This window comes from Elgaria multicarinata, chromosome 1, assembly GCF_023053635.1.
Source record: "Elgaria multicarinata webbii isolate HBS135686 ecotype San Diego chromosome 1, rElgMul1.1.pri, whole genome shotgun sequence".
NCBI classification, from domain to species: domain Eukaryota; kingdom Metazoa; phylum Chordata; class Lepidosauria; order Squamata; family Anguidae; genus Elgaria; species Elgaria multicarinata.
In genome coordinates, this window is record NC_086171.1 from 179,938,062 (window position 1) to 179,955,199 (window position 17,138).

General features: G+C 42.1%; 1 protein-coding gene across 1 annotated transcript in view; it reads right to left on the minus strand.

Moving 5' to 3' along the window:
- LOC134411023 (arf-GAP with SH3 domain, ANK repeat and PH domain-containing protein 2-like) overlaps positions 1-17,138 on the minus strand; it is a 50,570-nt gene that overhangs the window by 7,999 nt on the left and 25,433 nt on the right. The window contains exons 17-23 of the mRNA XM_063144600.1: positions 15,517-15,706; positions 13,191-13,276; positions 10,743-10,858; positions 6,318-6,385; positions 5,119-5,226; positions 2,599-2,839; positions 416-577 (exon numbers count right to left, since the gene is read on the minus strand). Of these exons, the coding sequence (XP_063000670.1) occupies positions 416-577; positions 2,599-2,839; positions 5,119-5,226; positions 6,318-6,385; positions 10,743-10,858; positions 13,191-13,276; positions 15,517-15,706 (971 nt within the window). The remainder of the gene's footprint in view (positions 1-415; positions 578-2,598; positions 2,840-5,118; positions 5,227-6,317; positions 6,386-10,742; positions 10,859-13,190; positions 13,277-15,516; positions 15,707-17,138) is intronic.

Sequence of the window (17,138 nt, forward strand, 5' to 3'; positions counted from 1 at the left end):
AGATATTTCAAACAAAAATGCAGCCTCCCCCTAAATACCAGGACCATACGTGCTGGAAAGTTATATAGCAAAGAAGATTTCCCTGCATAATATCCCAGGTTCAATCCCTGGCATCTCCCGTTAAAATGGGATGGGCGACTTGTGCCCCTCCAAATGTTTTGGCCTACAGCTACCTAGACAGCAGAGCCAGTTGCTGAGGGATTATGGGAGCTATAGGGCAAAACAGGTGGTTTTACAAGCTTATCAAGGTCTGAAAAGACCTCTTTCTGAGACTTTGGAGAGCTGTCTACTGTAAGAGTGAACAGGACTGAACTAGATGGGCCAATGTTCTGAAACAGTATAAAGCAGCTTCATGTATTCTTGTGTTTCATGTCCATGCTCAAACCATTCCTCAGGATTCAGTGAGTTCCCTTACCTTCAGTTGGACTGGTGCCATTCAACGGTGTGTAGGGGGAAGGCTCTGAGGAGGTCCGCTTATGTCTAATTGTCAGAGGTGGAGGCAAGATCTTTCTTGGTGCTGTGTCTGCAGGGAACACTGACCGGCTGGATGGAGGCAGTGGAGGAGGGAAGCTGGGGGCTTACAAGTAAAGACAAGGACAGCATTCTTGTTAAATTAATGACATGGATTAATAGGATAAGCAGAGTGGGGTCAACCTATTATGAGATGTGTAGATAAAGGCCCTTATCTTCAGGTAAAATACGCTGCTTTACACAGACTTCGAGCTCCATCACATGAGCATTTTATTGCACGCTCATTACTGGGCACTCACAGATTTTTGCAGGTCCCTCTCACGATGTCGTCTGCCTCCCATGAACCTCCCGCCCCTTCTAGCCTTCTTTGCGCCACAAAAAACACCCTTATAAGTCCAACTTATTTTTAAAGACGGAACTTGCTGCTATCTCCTGCTGTGTACAGGAGAAACAGCACGATCAAAATAGCCCACTGAATGGGCCACATGCACGTTGTTTACTTCCTCTTTCAAAAGAGGAGTGATAAGGGACAAACGCATGGGCGGAGAAGTGACGGTAAACAAACGCTCTAATAATTGGGGGTTGACTATACAACTTATTTATTGTGCTGCATCAGTTACAGGACACAGCTGCCAACTCGCAGCCACTGCGGGGCTTTTCCCCAAAGCTCCACATTTTAAAAATCAGGGACTGAACCAACTTTTCCCTTTGAAGCGAGGTCACCACGGTACTCCCACCATGAGATTTCACTTTGGCATCGAGCTGGGGGCATAGCTCATAGGTCACCAGAAGAGGGGCAGGGTGTGGGCCTGACAAGCCAAATGGCTGCCGGAAGGCCTGTGCTCCCCACTGCTGTGAGGATTTCCCACCCCCACTCTGCAGCAGTGATACTACGGGGTTTTACTCTGAAGGAGTGGCAAAGTGGCACTGTGAAGATAATCATGTCTAACCTGAAATACAAAAGAAGAACATAGCCTCAAAATGGTACTGGACAATTTATCGAACTCTTTAAAAATAAATAAATAATAAATAACCCAATTTATTTCTGCTTGATCGATATTGCTTTGCTAGACTATCTCAGCATACTGAATGTTTGTGTCCCTGAGGTTTCAACCCCAAATGTGCTGAGCAACGTAATATTTTATTAATGTCCCCTACCTTTGTCAGTACCATTTTGAGTTTTGTTGTTGTTCTTTTGTACTTGGTACTGTCCTCTTTTTGTCTTTATCATCTCAAATTCAAGAAGAGCTAATGCTGAAAGCAGAACGTGCTAGAACAGCAGCAGGCTTGGGCTAAGGGGGTAGCTGTTGCAGAAGCAGCCCCCTCCTTTGACCCAGGTGGCAATCATTATTTCAGACGTTCTGTAGTTGCTATGGCTACAAATGAATTATTTATTCAAGTCCCACATCTTGGCAAATTTGATCAGCAAATTTCAGGGCTGAATTTTTAATCCATGGCAGTGGGTGCACAGAATGGAATTCGCACCACTCTTTAAACCAGGATGGGCAACAGGTTGCCAGTGAGTTGGATCCAACTCGTAAGACAATGAGCATCTCTAAACCAGCGATATATGGCACACTTGTGACTGGTTACTCACAGAAGTTTGTGGGTCCTTTAGATGACATTGTCAATCTCCTGCACCTTCCCCTGGTTAGCCTGCTCTAAACAAATCCCTAGATATCCAAATTCTTTTGAAATATCATGGGATTTCCTAAGGTGTGCAGCCAAAGTTGTGCTTCAAGGCACCCACTAGGATATGAACAGCAAGAGGAGGGAAGTTTTCAATTACAGACCACATGGTCAGCAATTCAAACCATGTGGTTGCCCTCTCTGCCCATGTAATGCAGCACATTACAATCACGCAAAAGAAGCAGGAAACACAAAGCCTAACCCCTAATCACAAATTAAGGCCTAGTTTACACTTAACACATTGTGCAGACTTGAATATTAAAGGAATATTCCCAACATATCTATCCAGGCAGAATGGGGGAAAGGAGTAATTAGACTGCTAGAAAAAAATTATATAGCACAGAAGGGAATGAGCTAACCTGGGAATAAATTCTGGTGTGGTTTTAGAGCTATAAAATTACAGATACAAAGGGGGGGGATGGAATGGGACTGTCTAACCTCTGGGTGTGTTGCGTGGTGGTAGCGGTGGGCCTGTACAGGCAGAGACAGGAGAGGATGCTGCTGCTGCAGCAGACCTAGAGGCGTGTGGGATGGCATATGTGTCATGGCATTTCTCCTGAGATGCTGGACTAGCTCCCTTGGAAAAGTCAGCTGGATTTCTCCATGACTGAGACAATGTTCCAGGCAGATTGTAGCAGCTTTGAGGGCGATGAAAGCGATCTTTCTTTACTGGACTGAGCTGAAACAAAAAAATATGCAGGAGACATTAATGTAAATCTGGGAAGAGGGGCTTAGGGAGTGTGGGAAACCCTATCTAGAGAAAAAGTGACAGATACAGTCCTGTGGATCAAATGAATGCTCCATCTAACTCAGTATTCTGTTTCAAACAGCCTCCAGCCACTAGGAACCTTGCAAGAAGAGGGGTGTCTTGATGGCGTTGATTTGCCCCTCATTCCTTCAAAACCCCACAGCATTGCAGCTGAGGGATGGGAGCGGCAAATCCCTGCGGCAGAAGGGAGCACAGGCTTTCTGGGCAGTGCTGGAGACCATTCAGTTCATCAAGCCCTCCCTCTGCCCAGCCTTTCCACGCATCCACCCTGCCCTATCATAAGCCTTGATCCCCAGTCTTGATGTGAAGCGAGGTCACCACTGATATATGATGGTGACCCTGGAGTAAATGAAAAGTTGCTGTAAGTCAGCAACTTTTTAAGTGCACAGTTTCAGGGGAGAAACGCATGAGTTTAAACGACGCAGCTCCACTGTGCAGCCACCATGGGGATCACGAAGGGCAATAGGCAGCACTGTTTGTCACCAATATCTGGTATTCAAAGATGTACTGCTGCTGGTTCCTTTTAGCAGTCACAAGTTCCCTTTAGCTGTCACAGCTAATAGTGTAAACAAGATGCACACAACACATGATAATGAAGAAATGAGGGGAACAACAACTTTGTGAGGATTTCCCCCCCCTTTCTTTACCTTTGTGAAGTCAATTAGAGACTAACAATTACACCTAGTGTGTGATCCTAGTTTCTGGAAACCTGATGCCTCTCTATTCTGGATTTGAATCAGAAATGTTACAATCTGCACAAAAGATCAGGGTCATTGGCCCTTTTAAACAAGCTGTCAAACCTCTCTCTTCAGGCAAGATGTTTATGACTAATGTTTTTGTGAACCGCCCAGAGAGCTTCAGCTATTGGGCAGTATAAAAATGTAATAAATAAATAAATAAATAAATAAATAAATAAATAAATAAATAAATGTTTAGACAGAAAAAAGTCCTGCAACTCCCAGCATTCCCCAGCCAGCACTGGGAATTGTAGGACTTTTTTCTGTCTAAATATGCATAGGATTGTGGTCTAAAGCTGTAATCTTTACTTAGAAACAACTCCCACTGATTTCACTGGGACATACTACCTAATAAGTATGCATAGGACTGCAGCCCCATTTAACACAGTGGGGAAAAGATCCACTGAACACAATGGAACTTATGCCTAGAATTCTGTTCTTTTATTGAATTTTGGAAAGTTGAACATAACATCGATATGAACATTCATAGTTGTTTTATTATAGAGCTCTCTATTCGTAATATGATTTTTCTAGTTAAATCCTTTTCATTCTTATATTTATCATTTTTCAAATTTGTGATATGTTAGTAATAATATATTTGTGATTAGTTCATAGTAACGTATATAAAAATATAACTGGTTTTTTCTTTCTTTTTTAAACCTATTGTAGTCTTGGGTATGGTAAAGGGTATTCCTCCCTGGTGAAGAAGAATCACTGGGTTAAAACATATGGGTTTCAACCTGACACAGAATTAAGTGTGCTTCAGCCCACTGAAATCAATTGCTTTAAGCACATCTTACTTTGTGCAGGATTGTAACCTTGGAATATACTGACCCTGTTCGGATGACACACTAAGCCACAGTGGTTAAGCATTTTGACCTAAACGTTATGACTTAAGAGTGTCATGTGAACCATTCCTAACAATGGTGGCTACATAACTATGGTTTAAACATGCTCACTAACCATTTGCTGGAAAAGGATTAGCGGCCTAACCATGGCATAGTGTCGTTGAACAGGCCCATTGATTGAAATTACTCTTGTTAATAACCCCGAATAGTTAATTATTCTTGGGATCCTGTCAATTCTGAAAAACCAATGGCTATTGCTATAATTTTGCAATTTTCATGTAATTCCTGCCAGAGCAGACACCCAACTTTAAGGGGCCACCAGTCTGTTGGAAAGATGGTGACTCTGTTCTGACTCAGTTAAAGCACAATCCAATGCATGTCTACTCATCAGTAAGTCCCACTGAATTAAACAGGGCTTTCCCTTGGGTAACTGGGTATATGACTGCAGTCTTAAACACAACTGAGAAATGGGAAACAATGAATGAATAGCAATTCAAGCAACAACTTTAGAGTTCTGACTGGTTCTGACTGAAACCTGGAGTGGATTCACAGCCCCACTGACATTGGAGCCTCCACGAGCCTCCACTGAGTGCCAGGATCTTACCTTTTCATCCAGATCATCATCACTTTCAAACATGTCCTCTTGGCCCAGCCGCCACTCATATTCCACGTGAGCCCGCATGTTGAATTGGTCATTTTGAGCCTGCAATAGCTGAAATACAAAGACACCTCCCGTCTCTGCTCACATTTGTAGTTCGTAGGGAAAATTCCAAGGCAAACCTTAAACCTGCTGCAGTATTTCCTGTTTTCTTTTATATACAGGACTTCCAGTGGGGAAATGGGAAGGAGAAGGAATCTCCAGGGCTATAATCGCAACATTATAAATTGCTCCCTGACTGCAAAGTAGTACTCGTTGCATTCACGGCCAGGCAATGAATATTTCTGGATTTAAGCCTGGTTATTCCAGAGCAGGCCTATATAATAAGGCAAAACTAAACAAGAAAAGAAAATCTGCTCTCCAAGATAGACCGGATTTGTGACCGGATTTCTGTCACTTCCTCCTTTACGCACACAAAAACATGTCCCTCAGTAGAGTCCAGAAGCTTTTGCAAGGATGGACAAAAGTCTTGCAGTGCTCACTTTGTTGCTACTGACTCCTGCATCTCCTGATAAAAAGGTGAATTTTCACAAGTTATGTTTTCAAGTGTTCTCCAGGTTTTTTTGGGGGGGGGGCTGGGTTGAGGGGGAGTGTGTGTTACTCTTTATCAGCTTTATACAACAGCCAGCGACAACAGTTATACGTTTCTGCTTTTACAGGGAATAGTTTAAGGGCACAATCCTATGCATGCTTAGATAGAAACAAGTCCTAAAACTCCCAGCATTCCCCAGGCAACCATGCTAGCTGAGGTATGCTGGAAGCTGTAGAATGTGTTTTTGCCTAAACATGCATGGGATTGTGCCTTAAATTGCTATATAAACCTGAAAAGCTGGTTTGATCAGAGACCACAAAATTAATATGTGTACAATACACAATGATAGTTTCACAATCATTTGAATCCCTGAAAAGATATCTGTACAAAGCCGTAGATATTTTAATTTTGCTTGGCGCTCAAAAGCTGGATCCCAGAAACCAACTAAAAGTCGGACATCAATAAAATATGTTTATGTATAAAACATAAAATATATTTGTGTATAAAATATATGTATGGATAAATAAGTACACAACTTCACAATCCACAAAGCCAGCTGCTTTATGGCCCCATCTCACAATTGGAAAGTGGAGAGAATCCTCCGATTTCTTACCAGATCTTCACACACACCATGATTCATTCGCCTAGCAACGTCGAGGACTGTCTCTCCAGCTTCATTGGCTGTGGAAAAATATCAGTTGTCACCAAATGAGTAATAATGAGGATAACTGTTAACAGATTTGACTCAGTTGATATAATCATAGAATCACAGAATAGTAGAGTTGGAAGAGGCCATCGAGTCCAAGCCCCTGCTCAATGCAGGAATCCACCTTAAAGCATACCTGACAGATGGCTTTCCAGTTGCATCTTGAAGTCCTCTAGTGTCGGAGAGCCCATGACCTCCTTAGGTAATTGGGTCCATTGTCATACTGCTCTAAATAGTCAGGAAATTTTTCCTGATGTCCAGACAGAATCTGGCTTCCTGTAACTTAAGCCCATTATTCTGTGTCCTGCACTCTGGGATGATCAAGAAGAGATCCTAGACCTCCTCTGTGTGACAACCTTTCAAGTATTTGAAGAGTGCTATCATGTCTCCCCCCAGCCTTCTCCTGTCCAGGCTAAACATACACAGTTCTTTCAGTCTCTCCTCATAGGGCTTTGTTTCCAGACCCCTGATCATCCTCATTGCCCTCCTCTGAACCCCCTCCAGCTGGTCTACATCCTTCTTGAAGTGTGGTGCCCAGAACTGGATACAATACTCAAGATGAGGCCTAACCAGTGCCAAATAGAGGGGAGCCAGTACCTCACATGATTTGGAAACTATACTTCTATTACTGCAGCCCAAAATAGCATTTGCTTTTTTTTGCAGCCACATCACACTGTTGGCTCATATTCAGCTTGTGATCTACAACAATTCCAAGATCCTTCTCATTTGTTTTTATACTGTTGTTTTTATGTTTCTGATGTTTTTTAAAATTTTGTATACTTTTTAATGTTTACCATTTTTAACTGTTGTAAACCGCCCAGAGAGCTTCAGCTATGGGGCGGTATATAAATGTAATATTAAATAAAATAAATAAAAATAAATTTGTAGTATTGCTGAGCCAAGTATCCCCATCTTATAGAATCATAGAATAGCAGAGTTGGAAGGGGCCTACAAGGCCATCGAGTCCAACCCCCTGCTCAAGGCAGGAATCCACCCTAAAGCATCCCTGACAGATGGTTGTCCAGTCTTGTACACAATCTTGTAATTGTGCATTTGATTTATTTCTCCTAGTTGTAGAATTTGGCATTTGTCTTTATTAAATTTCATTCTGTTGTTTTTAGCCCAGCGCTCCACCCACTCATAGTATAGTAGAGTTGGAAGGAGGCCATCAAGTCCAACCTCCTGCTCATTGCAGGAATCTATCTTAAAGCATACCTGACAGATGGCTGTCCAGCTGTCTCTTAAATGCCTTTAGTGTGGGAGAGCCCACGCTCATTTCAAGATCACTTTGAAATTTGTTTCTGTCTTCCAGAGTATTAGCTTTCCCACTCAATTTTGTGTCATCTGCAAATTTGATAAGCAGTCCCTGCACCTCCTTATCTAAATCTTTAATAAAAATGTTGAAGAGCACTGGGCCCAGGACTGAGCCATGCAGTACCCCACTTGTTACCTCCTCCCCACAGTTTGAGAAGGGACCATTACTCTAGTGAATCCACCTAATAGCTGTTCCATCTAGCCCACTTTTAGCTAGTTTGCTAATCAGAATGTCATGGGGTACTTTGTCAAAAGCTTTGCTGAAGTCAAGATATATTATGCTCACAGTATTCCCACAGTCCACAAGGGAAGTTACCCGATCAAAAACTGAGATCAGATTAGTCTGGCAGGATTTGTTCTTGACAAATCCACACTGGCTTCTAGTAATCACTACTTTGTTTTTAAAGTGTTTACAGATTGACTTCTTTATAATCTGCTCCAAAAAATGTCCAAGGATTGATGTCAGACTAACTGGTCTGTAGTTCCCAGGTTCCTTCTTTTTGCCCTTTTTGAAGATAGGGACAACATTAGCTGTCCTCCAGTTGTCTGAAACTTCACCCGTCTTCCATGATTTCGCAAAGGTAATAGACAGTGGTTCTGAGAGTTCTTCTGCCAGCTCCTTTATTACTCTAGGATGCAGTTCATCGGGCCCTGAAGATTTGAACTCATTCAAAGAAATTAGGTGTTCCTGTTTATCAATCTCAAGCTTCAATCCTGCCCTTTCAGCTTGTACTTCATTTTTGCCAGGGTTGGTGGTCATAGACCTGCTTTTGGGAGAAGACTGAGCCAAAGTAGGAATTGAGTACTTCAGCCTTTTCTTGTCATCTGTTAACAATTTCCCATCCTCACTGAGTAGCTGAACCACCATTTCTTTCCTCTGTCTTTTACTATTCATGTACCTGAAGAAAGTTTTTTTTGTTGCTTTCAGCATTCCTCATTAGACTCAGCTCTTTCTCAGCTTTAGCCTTCCTGATGTCATTCCTGCACTTCTGTGCTATCTGCCTGTACTCTTCTTTTGTAGCCTGGCCTTCCTTCCACTTCCTATATGTGTCCTTTTTTGTTTTCAGGTCATCTCTAAGCTTTTTTGTGGAGCCACATTGGTTTCTTCCGTTGTCTTCTATCTTTTTTCCTTTTTGGAATTGTTTGTAATTGTACCTTTAAAACCCCCTTTTTAAAAAAACTCCCACCCATCTTGGACTTCTTTTTTCATTAGCGTCATTTTCCATGGGACCTTACTTATCATAGTTCTGAGTTTATTAAAATCGACTTTCCTAAAAGAAATCATTTTGACATCTCCGTTTTGAAGTTTATCTTTGGATCCTGGTGAGAAACAGATGTAACTCGGGACTTACATTTGAAGAGAGGCCATCAGAATTACATTCTAAGAATCTGGGCCCAATCTACGTGGGTGATTTAGTGTGGAGCAAGAGCACATCAGGGTCATTCATGACACACGACGTTATCGCCACTCCACAGCAACTGTGCAGCTTCCCTCTCAAAAAGGCACATTTTTGCAAAGTTTTTTTAGTGCATCTTTTTCCCCCTAATTGTGGCTCCCACAAAGTTCCACTGCAATGTGCCCCATTCCCCTGAATTAAATCCTGTATACTGGCATGCCTAGGGGTGTGACCTGGTCAAGGGATGGGGCTGTCCCTCCCCCCCTTTGGACACATGCTTCTTTCCCCACTTAGCACTATTAAGCAGTATGGCGGTTTCAAAAGTGCTGTTTGACTTGTGAAAGCAGGTTTCTATTAGGACTGTGCACAGTGCCCCCTGACTCACCTCGGAGGCCACTTTGGAGCTTCTGAAATGGCCCCAATTCGACTATGGGTGCCAGCACCCACGCAGCCGGCACCCAGGAAAGCCAGGAGCAAGGTCGACTGAGAATCCATTGGACTCCTGACTCCCTGCTCACTGCCCCTGTCACCCCAACACCAACCACTCACTGCCCCCTCACCCCCCACACCCAATCCAGAGCTGCCAGTGGTACTGGGACTTACCTGCAAACACATCCTCCTTCTGAGATTTAAAGTAATTGCGAGGGCTCTTTACCTTTAGTATATCTATGGCTGTAAACTATGGCGGCCATAAAGGCTCAGATGAGTGGAGAAACAGTGCAAAGAATGGCCTTGTTTGGTGTTAAACCATGCTTTATTGTGATGGGAAAAAACCTTGCCATCCCGCTGGGCTCACATGCTTCCCTCTCCCCTTCACAAGGAAGAGTTCAGAAGTTTTTACTTTCATTTTTATTAAGACAGCTTACTGTGTCATCCCAACATGAGAAACTGTGATTAATCCTGATTTGTTTGAAATAAACCAATATTAAAATTGTTTATCTTGTTTCAAACAAACCATAGTTAAAATTAACTGCAGTTTAGGGTTCAGATGTAACACTAACATATGGTTAATCAAAAGTAGAAGCCAAAGCTTTTCATCCCGTTGCAGATGCACCAGAGGAGAAAAAGGGAAGGGGGAGCACACAAGCCCACGGGGAGGGGAGGCTCGATCTTGTCACCATAAACCAGGGTTTATCATGATGTTCAAATGCAGCTGTCTTGCTTGTTGGCATTGAATGCACTGAAGTAGAACATCCAATCTCTGCAAAATGCAAATGTTTGTTCTCTTGAGTAGTTTCAACGCCTTTAGTGGGCCTCCAACTAATTTATTCTGAATTAAATGGCTTGAGGACTACAAAATTAAAAGCACTCCACAGACCAATTAAATCAGAGTACTTGCATTTAAACCATTTCACTCCCATTAATATTAATGTACTGAAACAGGCTAAGCTTAAGTACGCCACCTTAAGGGGATATAATCACAGCCACAACAATGGTTCTGAACATTCCCATCACTGCTAAATGAAGAGGATTAAAAATAAAGTAAGGAAGAGGTGAAAGAAAAGTATCAGGGACTATACAATGTATTGTAGTGATACAGTGAAATAGGATGATAGGTAACTAGGCATTTCCCCTTTAACTCAAAACAATTTTGGGAGGTTGGGGGTTGGTAACCACTTACTGATTGAAATGTTGGCTTTAGCTCGCAGAAGAAGTTTTATGCATTCAGGCTTATTGTGAAGGCTGCAGTAATGAAGGGGGGTATTTCCTTTGGATGTCTGCTTCATAAGACTCCCACTGGATGAGATACAATTATTAGGCATGTTGACAGTTTCCATGTTTAGGCAACTTCATTCCGCTGGTGGGTATTACACTAGTAATGCTTCACCTTAAGATTTACACTCCAAATAAATGTACATGGATCGCAATATACAGTGGCCTTTAGGTAAACAATGGTTGGTTATGCAATGGATTAAGGTCCAAAGAGGAGTAACAAATCTTTTTTTATACAATTATCAGGCAGGCAGGAATGACTGGAACTGGCCATTACTGCCACAGATTCAGCAGTAACAGCTGACATCACTCTGCTTTTCTCCAGCATTTTATTTTCTATGTATATCCTATACATGTCACATATAGGATAACTTTTAATCTGGAAAAGAGGCAGATTCACACTAGGAATGGATGAGAATTTTGATTGTTGGTATATGATAAGAATTTACCAAAGTTCACACATTGCTTCATATTTGGGATAATAAAAATTTGAGATTTTTTTTTAAAAAAAATGGAAAGTGGAAGAAACTGAAGGTTTCCAGGACTCTGAGTGCTTAGCTTTCAAAAGTCTGGGTTTGAATGTTACTGCTTAATTAAGGTTGCCACTTCTTTTTTTCTGACAGGCTCTTCATCTTTAACAGATTTATGGCAAGAAGGTACAACAACAGGGCCCTTTCCGTGCTGTAAAGGTGAAATTTTCATTTCATTTCATTTTTGATAAGAATTTACCAAAATTCACAAATTCCTTCACATTTAGGATGGAAAGAATATGAGATTTAAAACATCAAATGTGAGAGAAACTGAAACTGACGGATTCATTCACCCCTAGTTTTTACACACACACACACACACACACACACACACACACACGTTCATCACTGGAAGACTGCAGCCTCACGGTAAGTTGCATCATAGATCAAACACCACAGGTAGAGCTTTCATGGAACTTAAACTCAATGGCTTAGACCCTAAGATAAGTTAATTTAAGGATCACAGAGGGGATGTCTCCCATTACCTCCTCTCTGCTGCAGCCACCTTTGCTCTTTAGAAAATCTCCCCTCCTGAACCATGTGGTATGGGACCCAGTGAGCTCCCAGTGGAAGGAAAGGTGGAATATGTTTCTTCCATGAACTTCCTTAAGGTTAACTTATCTTAGAGTTTAAGCCTGACTTGGGGTGATTCCCCCCTTCCCTTGGCAGCCCTCACACCCCACCACCCCACACTGCTCAGGATGGGCCACCAGACCCTCTGGAGAGACTTTTCAGGAGATGCAAGTAGATCCAAACCAATGCTTTTTCATAGAGTCAGTTCACATATTCAGCTGCGAGTCATCAAGTGATATACATGCATGTGTGAACCATCCCCAAGAGCTAGAAAGCAGTGCAGAAAATCTTCCTCAGCTAATGGTTCTTATTTGGTAATAGTAAAGCAATTTGGGGGAAGAGATTGAATGAAATCCTGCAACAAAGAGGGTGCTTTTATAAACAAACCACTGAGTTGTGACAGAAGAGAGCTCTAAGAAGTACCACCAAAAAGGTAAGATGCCCTTCATTCTAAAATGTGGTTTTTTTAGGATGGATACAGACACCTTTTTGAAAGGAAATATATGGAGCATATCAAGGTTCCTCTGCCAGACAGAGCTGTCAGCCAAGAACCCATCAGACACCGTTAAATGGAAGGCGACAATGAATTTCATAAATGAGGCACAGGCCACAGCTAGACCTAAGGTTTATCCTGGGATCATCCAGGTTTCGCTCCTGCCTGAGCACTGGATCCCCTGTGTGTCACCTAGATGAACAGGTTTGACCCCTGGACAATCCAGGGATAAACCTTAGGTCTAGCTATGGCCACAGTGATTGAACAATCTGGAAGTCTCATCTGGAAGCCGCCTCAGGGGGAGGGGGGTTGGGTGTGAGAAAACCCAACAGTGGGTATTGCCTCACCAGGAGTTCTTCCAGATGGAAGGCTCCTAGTGCTACCAATCAAAATGCATTGTGCAGCTATTCCATCATTCCTTCCTTAATGGATTTTATTTTCTAGTAAGAGAAAAGATAGAAGTTATGGGAAAAGCCAGGAGGGCTACAAATTGAAAACAATCTGGATCACCTATAAAATTCCATGAAATAGGCAGTGCGATTGCATAATAAAAGGCTCATCTGAAAGCACCCTAAATCCAGTGGCTTTGGTGGCTTTGGTGTCAGTACGGTGGTGCTTCACACCTTAGATACCTTCGCACCTTGGATAGCGCCTTTAGATTTCTGACTGAAACCTAAAATGGATTCACCGGCCCACTGACATCAGAGCCATTAGCCTCTCCTGCCTAAAGCTGTCAAGCAGGGCTATGGAGTCAACTTACCTGTTCTGCACCAGAAAATCCACAATATGTAAAGAAGTTCGATCACATACTAGAACCGCCATATGGAGAAGTGTCTCTCCGGGTTCCTATAAACAAGAAACAAAGGAATTATGCAAAGATGCATACACATGCTTCCTTGAAAATCAATGCTGAACTAACATGTGGAAATCTCTTCTCCGGGAAAACACCCAATAAGAAAAAATTCAGGGGAAAGTTCATGTAGGCCCTGACTGATATTTTGCTATAATCATTCCTTTCATAAACTGTAGAATAAGCTATATGTTAAGGTATAGCTCTATCATTCTTTTTTCTTGACAGTACAGCTACAGGTACTAGCTGTAAAAGGGACCACAATTTTGTCTGTTCCCCCACCCACAGGAGAAAAGATACAGGAGCTGCAATTTGAAGTAAATAAGTGGCTGGCAGGTCTAAGCAATCCATTTCCCCCTCCCTATGCATTCTCCACACTGAGGAGCCTCCCCTGCTACACACACACACACACACACACACACTAAAAAAAACCTCAGAACAAAAGAACTACACATAAGGCATAGCTTGCCTCCAATTTAGCAATTATTATACATGTTGGAACAGAAAAATGTTCAAATTTCTGTACATTCACTAGTAAAAAAAAAAATTGGGGGGATGATTTAATTAATTTGTTCATTAAATTTTACAAATACAGATAATCCAAAATGGGAGACAAAAAAGGAGGCATGGGAGGCAATGAGAGAAATAGATATAAAATCAGCTGTAGCAAAAGGCTCTTGGCTTCCTCACAGTGACATAGAGTGAGAAGAAAACATGAACCCTGGGGGACCTGAGTCAAACGAAGGAAGAGGAAATGACAGTGTTTCCTCCTCATGTCAGTAAATGACCTTGAAGAAACAGACAAATAACCCAAGCTATACTACTTCAAGACTCCAGGCTGTTTATTCTCCTTAGCACATGATTTAGGAAACAAAGCCTTCTTGCAGGCTTCATTAAAAAGGGGTGCTGGTAGTGGTGCACTGCATGCTTTCCACTTCTTCTACTTTACTGAGGACTGTCCTCTGTTTGAAGGCATCCTCTTTTGAAGGGCTGTCCAAGTCTGGTTTAAAGATAAAAGGAACCGCAGAAAGTGAGAACTGGGTGCTGAAGTTACATACCAACAGTACCTGGACAGCAGATGATCAGGCACGCAAGTCACCCACTATGACATGTACTATATTTCTATTTAAATTAGGGCTGGGGAATTTTTTTCAGCCCAGAGGCTAGATTCCATTTTGGATAAGCTCTCAGGGCCACATTCCAGTGGTTGGTGGAGTCAAAGGGAAAAGTGGGCAGAGGGTCACAAACAAAATAGGTAGGGTTTTATATCCACCACCACCCAAATTCCTGTGTTACCAATTTATTTTAGGAAGAATATCTACTCAGAAGTAAGCATGAGCAGCATGTCTACTTCCTAGTAAGCAGGGCAAACTTCAGTGTGTCTACTCAGAAGTAATCAGGAAAGAAGCATTCAGCAGCACTTTCAAATAGCGTCCCAAACACCATTCCTCTGCATGTCTACTCAGAAAAAGCATAAGCATCAAGTCTACGCACAGGGCAAGGCTCCGCATGTCTGCTCAGAAGTCAGCAAGTCAAGGCTCAGAAGGAAGTTCTAAATGACCAGATTGGGACAATACATCATGAGTCTTAATGGGTTATTTAACCAATGACAATTTTCATATGAAACCCCACCCACACCCTGGGACCCTTGTCGTGCAAATCTTGGATGGGTGGGTTATGCAAGAGTTAAACAGTCCTAAAACAGATCATGGGTTATGCGAAGGTTGTTTAACCTTCACATAACCCACACTCACTGGGTTCTCACAACATGGCAACCCCAAGTGGGGGTTGGGTATTCAAAATGGCAGCCACAGCCCTTGGTGGTATGTGGTGTTGTGCAAACTGCCCCAATCACTCAGCAGGTTCCTCTCCAGGCCCTGTAGGCCTCCCTCTGCTCTTTAGGAAAAACCTCTTATCTCTGATGAGCAGCTGCTAATCTCTTGTCTGACCAGGTATTGTTCAAAGATAAGTCATTTTTCCTCCTTGGCAGAAGGGGTGAAATCATGGGAGAAAGCTTTTAAATTCTAGTATTTCTGTCTAAATTTGCATATATATATATATATATATATATATATATATATATATATGCATATGCACATTCGTTGCACATTCTATGCATCCTCTTTTATCCTCCTTGTTGGTGATGTATTTCGTCTTTCCACCATTTGCTGCTCAGGCAGAAAAATGTCTTGGGATGGCCTTGTACATATTTGTCCACTCCTGGAGGTAGCCTCACCTGGCTGAAGTCTGACAGAGGCTCACTTAAATCCACCTTTTCAGCATGTGCCTGAAGCAAGACAAATATATCCTTCCCTCTGATGGCATCCTGCAGTTCCTTGAGCCTGGCAGCTGGGCTCCATGTGTTCCTCCGAGCAACATACTTCCTATCCACATACTTGGAAATGATGAAATCCTTCCGAAAAGTCCTGTAAAGATAAGAGGGGAAAGTAGCCACAGTTAAAAAAAACTGCAGATCAGAAGGAGCACTTTGATGAGGAGCTGGCAGAAAAGCAGATGACAGCATTGATCTATTTATTTATTTTATTTATTTATTACATTTTTATAACGCCCAATAGCCGAAGCTCTCTGGGCGTTTCACAAACGTTAAAAACATAATAAAACAACCAACATGTTAAAAGCACAATTACAAAATACAGTATAAAAAGCACAACCAGGATAAAACCAAGCAACAAAATTGATATAAGATTAAAATACAGAGTTAGAACAGTAAAATTTAAATTTAAGTTAAAATTAAGTGTTAAAATACTGAGAAAATAAAAAGGAGTACAGTGTAGGCGCCAGACGGACCTCTCTGGGGATCTCTTTGCTAATGAGAAAATAGTTAACAAGAACTTATAGACCACAAACTAGAGTGGAGAACAATCCTAACAACACTAGTCCAGGCTTCTCTTCCATGCTGTCCATTTCTGCTTTTAGTTTCACTTTTCCATATAAGGCAGAAATAGGCAACCTGGTCTTTTGTTTCCTGACACTCTTCTCTAACTCTATTTTCCTGGGTATCTACACTGAAACAGGAGTGCAGGAAATCAGGGATGCTTTAGGGTGGATTCCTGCATTGAGCAGGGGGTTGGACTCGACAGCCTTATAGGCCCCTTCCAACTCTACTGTTCTATGATTCTATGAAGTCAGTGTCTACACAAGCTCTAAGGCATAATCCCTCAGGTATGAACCCACATCTTTATTACACATTCACTCTGTACAAAGTTATGGGGAAAGCCACATCACCCATATGATTATAATGTGTTATAAGCAAAACAAGATATCCCCTATAAATTAGTCTGGTATAATCTACCTATTGTGAAATCACGCTGCCTTACTGTCCAAATCTTCTTCCACATATCTAATGATTCCATCCTTGTAATTGTTGAGCCTTGCATAGATGAGGAGTGCTTTCACACTCAGGTCCTGCTTGTGGACTTCCCAGAAACAACTAGCTGGCTACTGCAGAAAACAGAAGGTTGGACTTGATGGTTCTTTGGTCAGATCCATCAGGGCTCTATTTATGTCCTTATGACATCAAAGTAAAAGTATAGTAGTCTCAGTCATTTTTAAAATTTATTTATATTTTAGACTTGCCAGGTCTCACAATAGGTAGTATTCAATGGTGTCATTCTACAAACTCAAATAGCATTAGTGGAACTCATAAGAACATAAGCAGTGCCCTGCTGGATCAGACCGAGGGTCCATCTAGCCCAGCATTCTGTTCACACAGTGGCCCACCAGCTGTCGACCAGGGACCAACAAGGCAGGACATGATGCAACAGCACCCTCCCATCCATGTTCCCCAGCAACTGGTGCACACAGGCTTACTACCTAAGATACTGGAGGTAGCACATA